General features: G+C 44.6%; 1 protein-coding gene across 1 annotated transcript in view; it reads right to left on the reverse strand.

Annotated features, from left to right (window-relative positions):
- The window catches only part of prmt3 (protein arginine methyltransferase 3), a 44,038-nt gene that overhangs the window by 25,565 nt on the left and 1,450 nt on the right, over window positions 1–17,023 (reverse strand). The window contains exons 3-10 of the mRNA XM_076147022.1: window positions 16,878–16,960; window positions 16,748–16,797; window positions 16,427–16,532; window positions 16,121–16,274; window positions 15,371–15,512; window positions 12,536–12,601; window positions 11,389–11,510; window positions 7,751–7,850 (exon numbers count right to left, since the gene is read on the reverse strand). Coding sequence (XP_076003137.1) covers window positions 7,751–7,850; window positions 11,389–11,510; window positions 12,536–12,601; window positions 15,371–15,512; window positions 16,121–16,274; window positions 16,427–16,532; window positions 16,748–16,797; window positions 16,878–16,960 — 823 coding nt within the window. The remainder of the gene's footprint in view (window positions 1–7,750; window positions 7,851–11,388; window positions 11,511–12,535; window positions 12,602–15,370; window positions 15,513–16,120; window positions 16,275–16,426; window positions 16,533–16,747; window positions 16,798–16,877; window positions 16,961–17,023) is intronic.

The raw sequence follows: 17,023 nt of genomic DNA on the forward strand, positions 1-17,023 counted from the left end.
AAAAAGGAAAAGTTCTCTCCGTTTATGGACGGTGGTGGGCTGGTATGGAACCAGCCGAGAGTCAGACGCAGAGATCGTCTGCTGCTGACTGTTGGGGTCCAGTTGCCGACCAGGTCATTTTAAAAAACCCTCGCAAGAACGGAGCCCCGGCCTCGTAATTTAAAGCCCAATTTCACGGGACGCTGCTTCACTTCAAGGAAATGGGGGGGGGGGGGGGGGGGGGGGGGGAGAGAGAGAGAGACATCTTACCAGCAACACTGCCTGCCCCCCCCGCTGCCTCCCGTAGGCCCGATGTCGTTGTCATCATCAATGTTTGATGATCAATAATTGTAAGCTGATCGTTGCGCCTTAAAACTCTCCATCAGCTTTTTCACTTTAAAGGGCCCCATGTTGAAACTCTTGCACTACTTCAACGCTTCAACATTCACAGCCAAACTGACATATTTGGACTTGCCACAATAGTCCAGTAGCGCACACTGAGTGAAAACAAGACCAATCAATAACAAGATGCACCATCCCTCAAAACTGTCATTTAAGGGGCAGCGGTCATCAGATGGGAAAACAGAAGAATTATCTCAGCCAACTACATAAATTACTGGTCTCACAATTATCTGGCTTATTGATAAAGAAAGCAACATCAACTCTTTTAAAAGGGAAATAAGTAGAGTGGTTTGCTTTACTTTAACAGTTTAAAAAAAAAAATCTAATCAGGTGAGATAATCAGGATTATAAAGGCTCGACACTGCACCAAATTACAAAGTTTTTCTGATGTCGTTTCTTCCAATCCATCCCTCCTCTGCCTGTGGACTCGGGAGATGCCGGCGGGAAACATCTCAGTTTAGTGAGTCCGAGCGTTGAGGGCGACGCTCTGCAGTATAGTCTGACTGCATTTCCATAAAAACGACTAATGAAAACCTAATGAGAATGGGCTGGGGCAGCTTATACACATTAACAAAATTTGCATATAAAACACATTTCCCTGAGTGGGCACCACACACACATGCACATACACAACACTACACGTGCACTGATGCACGCACAGACACACACACACACCCACAATTGGAAAAAAAATCCTTACATATCAAATTTTCAGCACTGCGTTTTTCATGGAGTTGTCCCTGTCCTTAACTTCACACAAAATGCTATTAAAAGTATATGTACTCTCATCGTGGAGCAGATCTACAGAAAGAACTTTTCTAATCAAACTCCTAATGTTTCCTTGTCAGAGTGGAACAAAAGGCTGATTGTGCTGTATTATAGAATTCCGTGTCCATCAACCCCGAGAGGGAAAGTGGTTGTCAATTACAGGTACCAAGAGGCGTTTTGGTACAAAATCTGCATCAGCAGTTTACACTTCCCTCCGCCCTCCAGTACCTCCTCCCTCCTCCTGCACGCCACACACGTCTTCCTCAATTACTGCAGATCATCATCAGTTCCTGGTCCGAGGAGGGCCTAGGAAAAATAAAGGGGACGGTGTGCGCATGTGTGTGTGGAGGAGTATTTCCACACTCCACTGCATGCTGAAAGCAGTTTCTCTATACGTCAAATAGCCTCTCGCTATATAGCAGTCTGCAGTCAGTGACACTGAATTAGCATAAACATCACACACACACACACACACACACACACACACACACACACACACACACACACACACACACACACACACACACACACACACACACACACACACACACACACACACACACACACACACACACACACACACACACACACACACACACACACACACACACACACACACACACACACGTCCCTGTAATAGATTTCCGTGGGTAATGCTTTGTGAGTGTACATTGTGCAGGCTCTAGTATGAACCAAATTTCCATTTAAAGGCATGCAAATGAGAGATGGAGGAGGAAGATAGTGTAAGCTCAAGGTAATGTGCAGCACAGCTATGAGCTTATGAGAAGCTGCGGCTGTGTCCTCACTGCACTCCCACTCAAAGAGAAGGATTTAATGTAAGTTTTCTTCATGTAGCACAGAGATTGATCAATATACATGATGTTTTTACAGCTGAGGTAGATACTTTTGCAATAAAGCTGCAGACCGATGTTTTGTGTCGGTGTAGAACACTGATGAAGAACCACACAGGCTAAAACAGTCGGCTCTTTAAAAACTGCTTTGTGACATTTGGGATAAGTAACAAATAGAGATGTAATTACACACGGATGCAGATGCAGCTACAGACAGCTATTGACTATTAACTTCAATCAAAGTTTTCCATGAGTACAACCACGATTTGAGCAGATCTCATACTTAAAAAAATGTTTTTCCTAGAGAATGTCTCCTTCAGATAATCAAGCGATAGTAAAAAACATTCTCTTAGATTTTAAGGGTTCTTTAATGCTCTATAATTCTTGTCTATTCATTGAACACAAGCCAATACCTGCTATGTAATACAGGCACACATCATATACCAACATGGATTCACTGTTTGGGTTTTGGGAAAGGCACCTTGAGGAGAAAACTAATTTGGTTATTAAGGCCATGCACTGAGTCTGCAGCAACATAAAAAAATGACAATGTTTGTCTTTGTTAGCAATGTGAAAATAAAAATGTATCGCTGTGAATTCAAAACATAACCAATACAAATCCCCATGCGGTTTCGTTCACAGGTAGAACTGGTCCGAGCGCTGGCGAGCGGTTATTAAATTCATCATTTTGAAAGGAGCAAGGAGGCCATTTCTCTCCACGTCCACCGAGCGCTGCTGGATTATGGGGTTTGAGGTTTATGAGGATGTTCGTGTGAAGTTCATATTGAGCATGTAGCAGCATTATTCAAACCACAGAGCACCGACTCTGCTCATGTGGCTCATTTAGCCGAGTGAGAACAATCAAATCTGAAGGTGGCCCCCAAATAAACAGCAGCTGGACACGTTAAAAGGTGAACGATACACTATGTGTACTGAAGTTGATGAAGTCTATGGTGTTAACAGCATTGTCAACAACAACTGTTTTAGTCAAAAAACCCTGTCAAAGTTGAATCAAGGGGGTGAGCAACAAGAATATTCAAAGTTTTGTTCCCCTGGCAGCTGGCTGAAATCTTTGCCTTGCACTTGAAGGACTTGTTCAAAGAAAAACAGCCAATAAATCCCCATCAAGACAAACACACCTGTGGCACATTGTGTTGTATCTGAGTCTCTGTCCGTGTGTGTGTGACTGACAGTCAGTCAGAGTGAAGGACAGGATGATTGATGACTACTGCACGAGGCTTGGGCAGGTGAGACTCCAAGCACTGATAATGAGGCTAAGGGGGATAAAGGCTGAAATTAATTTGACTACACACTGTTTGGACTCCAGTGAGTATAAACTTGAGTCTATGAAACATGTTTTGCAGCTCAACAACACCAGAGATGTTTGCATGTATTCTCCACAGCCGAAAACTTTCATAGTCTGGCTTCCTTACACATTTTAATGAAACAAAACACTGGCAGCAATTTTCCATTATGGAGGAGTTGTAAGGTTGTGTGAGCAACATCCCAAGATCTCAGAGAGTTCACACCTCAGGGACACCAGCACTCCTCTCTGTACACAAAATGTTATCAAACGTCGATAAATGAGGCAGAATCTGTAGGGCGTTCACGGCGAGGCTCTCGGCTTCTTCAAGGTCTGCACACACACACGCGCGAAACATACACACACAAACACACTGTTCTGTATCATAAGGCTGGGGCTCAATACAGGAGTTTTGTGTTATACATTTTTGTGCCATGTTAGTGGTTCTGTAATCTCCCAAGATGCCATTCAATGAACCCAAAACAAATGTGTCAAGTCTCTATAACCCCTACAACCCCCATTTATCCAAACACCTTAAACTTAATGTACTCACAAATCCCTTCTCCTTATTTACATCAACATTGAATAAGGTGTTTTGAAATTATACTCTGAGCAGTATTTGTTACAGCTCAACCAGTTTTCGGCCAAACGTTTGTGGTGTATAGGGCTGCACTAACGATTATTTTTTCAACGATTAATCTACAGATTATGTTTTCGATTAATCTATAGATTATATTTATACGCAATATAACAATTATTTCCCCCAAAATAAATGTCAAACTTCTCTCATTAGTATTTCAATATTTTCTTCAATCATCTTCTCTTGAAAACAAACAAATGTAACAAAGATTTGCAATGCATTATTCCACAACTAGCCACCTTTTGACTGATAATCTCCGTTTTACAATCCAACATATTGTTTATTCAATTCAAGTAAAAGTGATCGAGCGGAATCTGCATTCAACAACAAAAATACATGAGAAGCAGGTCAGTTCGCGCTTCTGCTTGTCAGCCGACAAAGACCCACCTGCGAGCCACACGTCAGCCAAGAGCCGCACGGCGGTCGGCATAGAGCAACACGGCTTTTTTTGCTGGCGCACGGTTATGCAAATGGACGTATTTACGTAATCGAGTAGTCGATTTACGTGGACGCGTGACCCCACCCCTAGTGGAGTAAATCACCAGTCTCATGCAACAAAATGGCTGACATGCTAGCATAAGAGTCACAATCTACATACTGTAAGTGTTACTTCTACTGCATATGTAAAAGCCAGACATGTTTGATTCTTTTCATGTCCTTCTCAACCATCAACCTACCAACTACCATGTGTGTCCTGTTATTACATTGAGGGTTTGTGGGCATTTAAGAACCTTCGAATTTTGCCAGACTGACTCCAGTCAGTACAAACAGTGTTGAATTGGGGCTTAGGTCAAACAAACCCGACCTTATCCTTTAAGGCTTCATTCGGTAATATCGACTTCTACATTTCAAACAAAACTTTGCAGCAAACTCTCCTCTGTCGGTGCTCTCTCCCGTCCTTATGTCTACCATTAAACACCGTCAAGCTACCAAGAACATCAGATGTGATGGATCTTCAAGCGATAATCTTTCTTTAGTCTTTCGGTAACTCAGCTGCGCTCCTCCCGATCAGCCCCCCTAGTCTCTTATCTCCTCTGGCCTGTTTGTTTTTCGGCATGTCGAGACTGAGGGGCAATCAATGTTGTGAGTTATGAAATGACAGTGGTCCTGCTAAAGGCTGTCTCTCAAACACAGCGGACAGGCGCTTATACGCCTTTTCGCCTCAGCCAGCACAGATTCAGCACATTTATCACTCATCTCTGTCTATTAGCCCTGTAACCACGGTGTGCCTGCTCGCTCACACAACCCTGACTGCCGAACTTCTGATAAGAACCTCCGTTTCTCCTTCACAACAGCCTTGTCCAAAATCTCGGCGGAGTATAACTACCTACAGCAATGTTAACTAAATATTAAAGTATGAGCATTTCTTGCATCACAGCCTTGCATTCTTCTTACCCAGACTCATTACCCAGCAAGAGCCTTAATCATTTTTCACTGAATGCCTTTCACCAAATATATAGACTACTTCCCGGGCCAGCGAACGTTCTAAATCATCATGTGATGCTCGATGAATTTGGTCCTTTTATTGTTTTTCTTTAGGAGTGATGCTTTGGTTTGCCACAGTGACCCAGGGGTGCTTCTGTTAATTCACAGTGCAAACATCCGTAGACCTATCTATTCTAAAAATACCCTTCTGAAACCACAAAGGGACCAGACTGTGTTATGCATTCTGACATTTTAACCATCACAGATTTTAGACACTCATCCTTCAATTTGTTTGCATTTTTACTAACATTTTAGCTTTAAAACACATTTCAATGGGAAAGTTGCACTTGTTACTCAACAACATTAATCTGATGGTCGTGATAAGTTACTTTGCAGAGTAACACTAAATTCACATGTTTTGGGTCCGTCTGCCAAAATGAAGACAATTTGATGCACAACACACTAGTGAAAATTCCCACTCTGTCAACAACAGACCGTCAATCAAACAGGAAGTCTAATTCAGAGAGGGTTTCACCATCGCGCTTGCTAACAAATCCTACTTTCCACCTACTATTAACTACAAAACACTTAGTAAGCTTAAGTTAGCTAGCTAGCTGCTCTCTATTAAACAAAATGACGTATTAGCTAGCAAGTCATTAGCTAGCTGCATCACAGACAGTTCCAGCTAGGTTTTACTTTTACCATAGGCACTTTTCTATGAGGGTCAACTTAGGTTAATATACAGCTGAGAAGGGAATGCTAAGCTAATGGCACCTCTGGACAGAACAAATGCTTGATGTCAAATCTATTCTTAGAGAATTCTCTCCTGTGCAGCGCTGCCACCCAATACAGCCTACTTTGACCTACTTTGGTCATTCTGTGGGCGTGTGTGCGCGTGCGCGAGTGTTCTAAACACTGTTGTTCAAAGGACCAAGTTCAATTAAGACCTTGAGATTAAGGATATTTCTACAAAACAAAAAGTTGGCCTGCTCCTCATTTCTTCAAAAGGGCATTTGTGGGTTTTATAGCTGAGCAGCATTAATTTTAATTTTAAGCTGAAAATCAGTGTTAGATGACAAATAAACTGAAAAGAACTTTGAGTCACGGAGTACATCCAGCCTCCAGTATCTGTGAGATAGTAAAAAGACCCGACATGGCTACAACATATACTATAGGTTGAATCCATCCTAAAGCCATCTACAGTGACTGGGCCAAATGACTATTTCTGTCATTTTTCCATTTTATACTGGCACATTGGGGGGAAGCCTTTAAAGTCCTGGGCACTCTGAGAAATGTCTGCCATCGCTGCTGTGATGAGAAGTGACTAGAGGATTCTTGGATTTATTAGCGCTCTGTGAGCTGGTGTCATCAGAGATTACGGCCCCGATCCCTCACCGATCCAGTGGCACATCACCTGCTGAATTTCAATTTCCCCACAGAGAGGAAGGGACAGCTCTGGCTGCTGACCCCTGCTCGCAACCCTGGGGCTTCACGGTGGATGGGGCGAGTGAGGGAGTGGGGGAGAGATACGGGATGCTCATGAATTAGGGATGATTCCAGCGGTGCGTTCAACTTTGGCTGTCTTGGCTGTATCGTCACAGAGAATCTCCCTGATAAATGGGCAACAAGGCAGAAGGAGATCGCTCTTCTTGGTTTGGTATTCAGATGAGCTCATGGATGAATTTAGACACGGTTCGGCCATGTTTAAAACATGCTTCTCTGTCGGCAGCACCTTGGATTCTAAACGCTCATTGGTTGGCAAATGATCCATTTGAGAGTTTATTCGAGCATCTACATTTTGGATACCCATTCATGTGAATTCGTCAATGCTTATGTGGATGGAAAATTAAATTGTCCCACTTTTGCAAAATCTCAACTAATCACACACCACCTAATCCCCGAAACACGTAAAAATCACATGAAAAGTCTATGATTACTTCTCACTAACCCCTTGTACTTGTGCCAAAATGTACAACTACACAAGACTAGGTCACAAAATGAGATGTCTTTTGGAACGAGTTTTCAAAGAAAGTAAAGAAAATAAGGAAAGTCAGCCGCAAATGTACCCGAGGCCTGGTCAAACCATCACCAGGAAGCCATAAGGTAGATCTCCACCTGAGACTGACTATTCAGATTGTTTTTACCTACACCGATGATAAAAGTTATAATTTACTGTGTCATAGTACATAAGGCAAGTCAGAAAAGCGTAAAAAATGCCTCAAAACCCATCTGTGCCAGCTAACTTTTCAATTTAAGCAGTAGCTTTTGGGTCACTGTACCGACACCCTCTACTGTAATAGCCATTAATCTTGTTTTAGCTTCTCTTATACCTGTCGGTGTGCATCTTGTAGTATGTCTGTTTAAGTGTGTGCATGTACCAACCATCCATTCTGAGATGATGATGTCCACTTTCTCCACAGGCAGTTTGATGTCCTCAATTCGGCCTTTGATCAGAGTTATCTTGTCCTCCAGCTGGTTGGATCTGAGGAAAACCAAACCGAGAAGGACTTAAAAACTCAGAGCCTTAATTTAATGGTTTCAGAGCAGACACTGTATGAGTTGATGACATGACATTTGTGTGAACTTGACGATTTCCAGTAATTAGAAATAATAATGCTTTCTTCTATGTAATATGAGCAATATGACCAAATCCACAAAATGAAATCCACAGATGAATTGTGACTTCATGAAATCGGCTTGAGCAACTCCATTTCACCTAAACCTTCATCCAACTGCCATATCATATGTGTCATATGACAGCTGAGCATGCTGGAGTTCAGACTGACTCTGACTATTTCTGCAAACGATGAAATTGGATACTGAGTCACATTGCAACTAACAAACCAATGTCTAAACTAATGTATTAAATACTATTATCATAAACAATAAATCATTCTCTATAGTTTGCTGCTTATCAAATGTGAGGAATTAATTAATTTTTTTATTTTGACTGTGAAATGCCCACACCCAATGGGTGACCGTTAGACATAATTTCAAAGCCAAGAGTGTTCGAAAAAAAGAGTGTATTCCAGCAAGATTAGAAGACAAAATTCCTACATTCTTCTCAATATGCCATATGTTCACAAATCTTCCATAGTTGTGTTTGGACAGGATGTGAAGCTCAGACATCTTGAGAAAGATCAGAGTAGAACTGAACCTTTGCATTGAAAGGAGACAGCTGAGATAATTTGCACAACTAATCAGAACTTTCCTCCCTGGGGAGTTCCAGCTGGAGAGACCACGGGGTCGACCCAGAATAAGATGGATGGATCATATATCCCATCTAGCCTGCGGATGACTTGGGATCTCCTTCTGGCTTACATTGCTTAGCCTCTTGCCTTTTGATGTCCAGTGATGAAAATTGATGGATGAAAGTTTTGCTTTTCAGACACCCAGGGTGCATGGTTGAGCCTCACCACTCTCGCAAACCCCCATAATAAAACTGGAAGCAGTATCCTGTAAACCAGCTCAGGCGAGTGTAAAGCACCAAACAACAACAAATTAAAGAAAGTCAGACATGGAGGGTTTTTTTCATAGGAGTTTGTGAACAAAACCAGAGCTAAAAGGAAAGTGACTACTGAAGATTTGCATGGAGTCAAATGGATGTTCATGTTGCCCTGTATCTGTTGGAGCTTGCTAATGCTATCATCAACACATGTGTTAAATCTCCTGCTATTGCCCTTGATTAAGGCACGAAGGTGTTGACCTGGAGTTGGTACCCTGCCAAATCAATCCATACATACACAGGATTGTTTACTCCAACTAATGATCTAGTTGACCAGTAGCCACAGGTACGTCTACACAGTCCGGCTTACTGTCTGTTTGACCGGTTTGCCAAAACATTCTGTCGGTAAATTTCCACATATTCCAGGCCAAAAAGAGGGAAACTGTAAGCTGTAGGCCTCTAGATGTGTCGAGCACAGGTCAGGGCTATAGAATCAGTGCTGTTCAAACGATCTTTCCTTTCATAGTGGCCAGTCCGTGTATCAATCTCTGTGAATATTCCATTATCATGACAGCTAATGTTACTGAGGACAGAACAATTACTCACAGCAGCCCTGAGTGCATTTCTGTAGCAGCTATCCTTATCTTGAACCATCTCTGCTCTCTGCAGCTCTGCTGCTGCCACTGCTATCACCTCCTCCCAGAATCCAGCCCCTCCACCCCCTCTCTCCCAACCCCTCCACCTTTCACAAGAGAGAAACACTGTAATCTCATTATTGGGGTAATTTAGAGGACAATGTCATGACTCTAGGGAGAGAATGGGTATCTCTGCGGCTTTGTGTGCGTGTGTGTGTGTGTGTGTGTGTGTGTGTGTGTGTGTGTGTGTGTGTGTGTGTGTGTGTGTGTGTGTGTGTGTGTGAGTGTGAAGGGGGAAGTGGAGAGAGAGCGATAGTTTCATCAGTTCATCTTGTAATGTGAGAATAAAACATAAATAAACCATATTGGTGCTTATCAGTGAGTATTGTCAATCACAAATATGAAATAACAGTTACAAAGTAAATATCAGCTAATACAGTAGACTGCATTTATTGCGCACACACACACACACACACACACACACACAGGTGTGGTGCAGCCACTCTATGCTGTATTCTCATATTTTTTTCAGTCTTATATAAGAAACAAAACACATGAACTCAAAAATGCAGTTATTAAAGACACACAGACACACACACACACACACTTTATTTGCCGTTAGCCTCAAAAATATGATTCCACTCGGTTTTAATTCCATTCAGATGATGATGATACTTTTTCTTTACTTAGTGGTCACACATCAAAGTGTTCTATTAGGTAATCCATCAAGTCCAGCCATTTGGGCAAATTATAAAAAAAGAGAAGAAAAAAAAACGTATTTAGAGCTTTTCCATTAAGGAAGCGACTGTGAAGGAAGGAAGTCACATCGAGCTTTTCATTTAAACTTCGGTGACGGAGTGGGGACGGGAGATGGATGCTCCTGCCTAACCAACGGGAGCCGATTTAATTACCATCCTTATATTAACATCAAGAAGTGACGGATGCACACAGGCCAGATGCGCGCGCACACACACGCCATAAAATCACAGGGCAATGGAACAGTAGATTTGAAGGGACCCAAGGGCAGTTTGTTTGTGTGTGTGTGTGCATGCGTGTGCGCGTGTGTGTGTAGAGGGGGAAGGGCGAGTGTTACAACACATTTCTCTAGCTGGATCTTCACCGCTGGCAGACCTGAAACGCAGCCTGCATGCCAACACACACTCCAACAGCGAGCCAGTGGGCTGTAAAATTAATACGTCCCTTCCTTCGGCAAAACCCTGTTGTTTTGCTTATACGACACTACCTTACATAACGATAATAATATCAGTCATAATGGCCCCTAACTCAAAAACCCATCTTTGGAGACAGGGGTGTAATAGTCGCAGTGCATGCAGGTAAAACCCATGGACAGCAGAGGCACTGGTGGTGGTAAATGAACTCCACTGCTATGAAACTAAAATGCACTGCACACAAATAGGACTGAGGACTGTATTAAAAGGCACCCATAGGGGGTCATCTGTGTGTGTGTGACTGCAGGTCGCGGACTGCGGGTGTAAATTATTTGCGTTACGACCACAGCCGACTGACAGCGCCTCTATTGGAGTCAACCAGCTGAAACAAATCAAAGGTGGCTGGAGGTCACAAAGACCTCTACTCCCATAATCCCCTGCTGCAAGGAAGCAGGAAGGGGTGCGTCACCACTATGGCAGCGAGGCGCCCAGCAAAACGCACGCACTTGCACCAGAGCAGAGAGTTATGGCAATACAAACAGTGGAAGAAGAACTTTTCTTCATATCCAAAATCCAAAACTCCAAATAAAGGGTGGAAAAGTATAAAGCAGCATCTGAGTCATGACATGATGTCAACAACTTTCCACTGAAACCAAACTAAGTCACATGTCTTTAAGGTGGCCTGACAACATCCATATACACTCCTCTGGAAGCGGCTTTAGTGTAAAGCAACAACTCTCGTATGTGGAAATGTGTGTGTGTGTGTCTCACCTTACTATGTCCATGGCCTGATAGATGATTTCTGACTGGTCAACTCCGATGACCTTCTTGGCTCCAGCTCGAGCCGCAAACATGGACAGGATGCCGGTGCCACATCCCACATCCAGCACCACCTGCAGGGCAGAAGGGGAAGACGTCCATAAGTCCAAACGGAATCTAAGACTTTACCGCAGAGGAGTCCGCCATCAATTCTGTGAGTTTTGCATGTTTTTGCATTTCTTTCTATGTCTATCATATCATTCCATATATGTACATTTGAAAACAATTTAGTGGTCACCAGTCGGACACACATCAACTAGGGTTGTTGCTGGTTGTCCTGTCCAAACATTTCTAGCGAGGGGGCGTGTCTGTGAGTCAGGAGTCTCTGTAAAGGTGGACCAGATTGACCCTACGGGTACGCAAGGGGGAATGACAACAGGAATGAAAACAGCTTTGGCACATACCCCGAGACAATGCTGACAAAGCCCCAAGCACAAACACACGACTCTGCTCCCTCAGCTACGTCCTCTACTCCCCCCCCCCCCCCCCTTCCTGTTTTATTTTGTTCTCCATCTACCATTTTCCTCAGAAGGTGGCGACACCCCCCTCCCCTGACAGCGATAATGTACATTCACATCAACGCTCACTCACAACCTGCCTCCCTCCCTCTCCAGCCTCAGCCTCGCACTAACCAGCCGCCCAAATAATGGATGGTCATGATACAGGCCACTGCCTTCCGCGACCGAAGGCAATCGAAAGGGAGGGGCGCGCGGGGGGTTGAATTGCGTGCCTGCGTCCCTTATCAGCGCTCTGCAGTCCACGTTTGCAGTGCTGTGGCAGCTAATAAAGTCACACTGTGTTTTAAATCAGACACCATCACCTGCCTCTGCAGCGAAATGCACAAGCTCATTCTGGTTAATAGGCTTGGACACACACACACACACACACACACACACACACACACACACACACACACACACACACACACACACACACACACACACACACACACACACACACACACACACACACACACACACACACACACACACACACACACACACACACACACACACACACACACACACACACACACACACACACACACACACACACACACACACACACACACACACACACACACACACACACACCTCACCTTGTCTTTGAACACTTCTGGGTTGCGGTACATGAAGTCGCGGTAACTCTCCGTGCGCACTGTATCCTGTGGAGATAATACAGACAATTTACATTAACAGTTCAAGTTGAAGACATCACGTTTCTATATAGCTCTTATTGTGGCTCCTGCACAGCAAAGAATTGAATCTATAGCCATGGAGGCAACCACGTGAGGATAGGATGTTGTCCATCATTTACAAGCAAGCCGACTCAGAGTTCTGCTCGTGTACATATCACAAATGGGATACACTGGATGTTGGGCCAATATTCTCTGATCCGTTTTGGGACACATACATCATTCCCACTGTCATCTGCACACACAGATCGGAATGAGCCTGACATTCCATCTTGCGACGCTCTTCTACTTTGTCTGTATATGAGTGATACAGCAGAGATCACAGCCGGACACATCTCACACATCTATCTTCTCATCTTGACATATCATTAAGTCACTGCAGGCTTTGGGGAAACAATAGCTGCTCCAATCACTTCGGTCTCATTTGTCTCCACTGCAGTGCAAACAAAGATCTTTTAAATGAAAGCTGTCGAACATATAATGCCACATTATTTTAGGTAATGGGTTCTAATATGTGTATATGTATGTATATATTATGTTTTGTAGAGCCTGTGTGTTTGCCTGTGCTGTTGTTTCACATTGTGCTTATTGAGTGGCCTGGTGTCGGTTGTGTGACTTCTTTTGGTTGCGTTATTTTGGAATAGACGGGAGGGATTACTTTTAAGATGTAAACGAACCGGCGTCTTGACAGTCCTGTGTGTGTGCCTGCCAATACAGACACGCAATCACACTCCGTCTAGCGGGACAGATCTTAGTCTTAGTCTTAGTTTATGTGATTAAAACAGAGGTGAAACAGGAAAAAAACGCAAACTAAATGGATGCAATTACAAAGACACAACACTGGGGGGATTAGAAAGTTAGTTTAGTAGTGTTTTCAAGCACACTGAACTGTGTTTTGCACAAAAGAAGCCACAGGAATAAAGTGAAAATGAAACACTGTGCCTGTATTGGTCATTGACTCTTTGCCATTAGAGTCTGAGGTCTGCTCGCAGCCTGACAGGGATCCTGTGTGATTGAATGTGAAGCTTTTCCCTTCATAGAATTAAACGAAGACGTACAGTCACAGACTCGCTGCATGCGGCTAATCAGCAGGGGGGATCCTTGTAAGTCATTCCAGGAAGGTTTCAGAAAACAAATCTAAAAGGGGATAAATACAACTGGAAGGGACCCCCGATCGTTTTCCAGTGAAGGTCCAGTTGGGACTTGCTAATTAACCTGCCAATCAAATCTGCCCACCAACCGCAGCTGCCTCTCTGTAGGAGATATGTTGGAGCTACATATACTTCAGATAAAGAGGATAAGATTTAGGAAGCCGGAGTTTAACGCAGCACAGGGATTCCACCCATGTAGGCGTCCAAATGTCAATATTCTTGGACGTACGCTTCCAACTAGTGCAAATATCAACATCAATCCAATAATTATCGGGTTTGATTTTAATGAGAGACAGACAATCTGCAAAATCAAATGATAACTAGAGATTGAGCATTAGTGCCATTAGAAGTTACTCAGACACATTAGGACTTTGTTTAATTTTCATTTATGGGTCTTTCCTCATTTTATTTTTTATGTGGGTTTTATATTGTGGAGCGGCAGTGGCTCAGTCCATAGGGGATTCAGCTTGGGAACCAGAGGGTCGCCGGTTCGAGTCCCGTATGGACCAAGAAAGTGGACTGACAGCTGGAGAGTTGCCAGTTTGCCTCCAGGGCACTGCCGAGGTGCCCTTGAGCAAGGCACCGAACCCCTAACACTGCTCCACGGGCACCGTATAATAGCTGCCCTGCACCCCCTCTGTGATGCATGTGTTTGTGTGTGTGTGATATGAGGGGGTGCAAGATAAATTTCAATTGCATGCGATTTGCTGTGAATCGCATGCAAAATGACGATTAATAAAGTATCTTAAATCTTAAATCTTTATCTGATTTTTCCTGTAACTGTAACATAGGACGCTGTAATGAAATCCACAGACATCAGAGAAGACAGCCTCATTCCCTAGCCCTCACTCACTCTGCAGCCTACATATGAAACACACTTTCTCAGTACAGTCGGCAAAGTGAAAAAACAACAATCTCAAACACACACACACACACACACACACACACACGAGAGTCTGAACAAGTCTTACCGCAACACCACCACCCCTCACGCGCCCCCCACCCCCCAGTGTCCCTACAGCCTGACGTATGAACGCGCGTGACGCAAAAAACTTAACAGTGCCCGCCACCAATCAGGGCGGCCATCAGGAGGACGTATATGTGTCTTAGCACTGCGGTAAGCAGAAGAGGACGGGAGGGGACAGAGAGCCCCTGCCTCCCCCACTTCCTCATCCCGCTGAAACACTTAAAATAAATAATTTCCACGTTTGGAGCAGCAGCGGTGTTTCACATGAGAGATCAGCTCCTTATTGCTGATTTGTCACTTTTGGAGCGAATGTCTGCTGCTCAGTATCAATGTGTGCATAGGAGCGCTCGCTTTCATTTACATGCTACATCAAAATCTCTCAGCCAAGACGCACGTGCTGATGAACTCCTGCGCTCTGCGACTACTGCAGCGCCTGGAGGGGGTTGGGGGGGGGGGAGTGATTCACAGGACTGTGTGTGTGTGTGTGTGTGTGTGTGTGTGTGTGTGTGTGTGTGTGTGTGTGTGTGTGTGTGTGTGTGTGTGTGTGTGTGTGTGTGTGTGTGTGTGTTTGTGTGTGTGTGTGTGTGTGTGTGTGTGTGTGTGTGTGTGTACTCGTCAGACCTTCAGCATCTCCTCGTGGATGGCGTAATGACCGTAGGAGCTGAAGTAGGCCTCGTCCTCGTCCTCCCGGAGCTCGGCGACGGCGCCCAGGTTGCCAGGTTTGCAGGTCTCGGCTTTGAGCACCAAACCCTGAGCCAGCAGCCTGAGAGGAAGCAGGAGCGTCTCACATGAGGACTTTGCTGCGCTGACTAGAGTACACACAACCTTCATGCAGGACGTGGCAGTAAATGGAGGGGATGGGAGGCATTCATCTTCCTCTCTCCCTCCTCAGCCCCCCCGCCTGCACCTCACTCTTTCAGTAATTTTCCCTTATTGCCCCCCCCCCCCCCTTACTTTAACCTCTATGCTGCAGTGGAATTTTCCCTTCACTCTTTTTATCTCTCCACCTTCCTCCAAACTTCTTCCACACAGAGGCAATGCCACTGCAGTGCTGAGCTCACCGCTTCCCCCTGCTGGCCACTGGGTAGCGGTCCAGGAGCGAGCCGGAGTGTGTGAGGCGGCACACAGCTCTGCACTGATCTTAACATTGACATAAAACACATCTCAAAATCAATCTGCACCTGGATCTAGAGTCAGAGAGTCAGAATTGGAAGATGGTGGCCGTGATTTCTGGAGAACATCCAGTCAAACCTGATCCAAGACTTTCAGGACATTTTTTTGCTTCTACTTTAAAATGAAAGAAGTTATGAAGGTGGTGAAGGTAAACAAATTCACTGCATGAAACAAAGAGAACAGAGAAGTGTGACTGACTTGAGTTTGTGCAGGTCATCCATGGCTCTGGCCAGTGTCTCCTCCGACTGACGGGCTCTGTCCTCCGCCGCTCGTGCCCTCTGCAGCAAAGCATCATGGGAACGAACCCCGGCTGGCGGCACAGGCCCCTCAATGTCACACAGCTCCTCGGGATCTGTCGGGAAAATCAGTGGATATGGAGATATGGAGTTTTCCTTCAACCTTTACCTAAACAGCGACACCAGGCTGGAAAATGTTCCAAGTTTCCACATTGAGTCGGGTTTGTTGATCATTTGGAAGCAGAGAGGAAGTGAAGAGCTGCTGTACCAATCTGCAGCAGGGGGTCGTCCTGTAGGACAGGTCGCAGGAAGTCCTCGCTCTCCCACGGCGAGGCGGTGTCGCACAGCTCAGTCAGCGAGGACGCGGTGCATTTCTGTCGACACAGAGGCGTGACATGCAGTGACAGATGTACTCTCCTGTTTTAATGTGTATATATGTTTATCACAGGTCATGCATGTAAAGTTCCATTTGAGAAGATGAAGGAACGTAGGAAAGAAGTAGGATAATGTACTTAAGTATCCAAAGTAGACAATGAAAGTATGGGAAGATTCCTGATTTCCCTGTTTAAATCTACACTGATGTGCTTACTGTTGAGCGTATGAAGTTGATCATCTTTATGTAACCGTAGTCGTCTAAATCTGAAGAGGAGGAAGAGGAGGATTAGTCGCTCTGCATCTGCTTTGTGACGGACATGCATCACATCACATGGTCTACTTACTGTGTGTCCTTATCACGTCTACGATGTTAACGTGGTGCTCCAACATGCAGTGCTGCAGCGTGGCAGCTACGGAGCTCAGCGACCTGAAAACACAAAAACAAGCTGTGAAAGAGTGTGTGTGTGTGTGTGTGTGTGTGTGTGTGTGT

This window comes from Genypterus blacodes, unplaced genomic scaffold, assembly GCF_046128005.1.
Source record: "Genypterus blacodes isolate CSIRO-AG114 ecotype Tasmania unplaced genomic scaffold, CSIRO-AGI_Gbla_v1 ptg000036l_1, whole genome shotgun sequence".
NCBI classification, from domain to species: domain Eukaryota; kingdom Metazoa; phylum Chordata; class Actinopteri; order Ophidiiformes; family Ophidiidae; genus Genypterus; species Genypterus blacodes.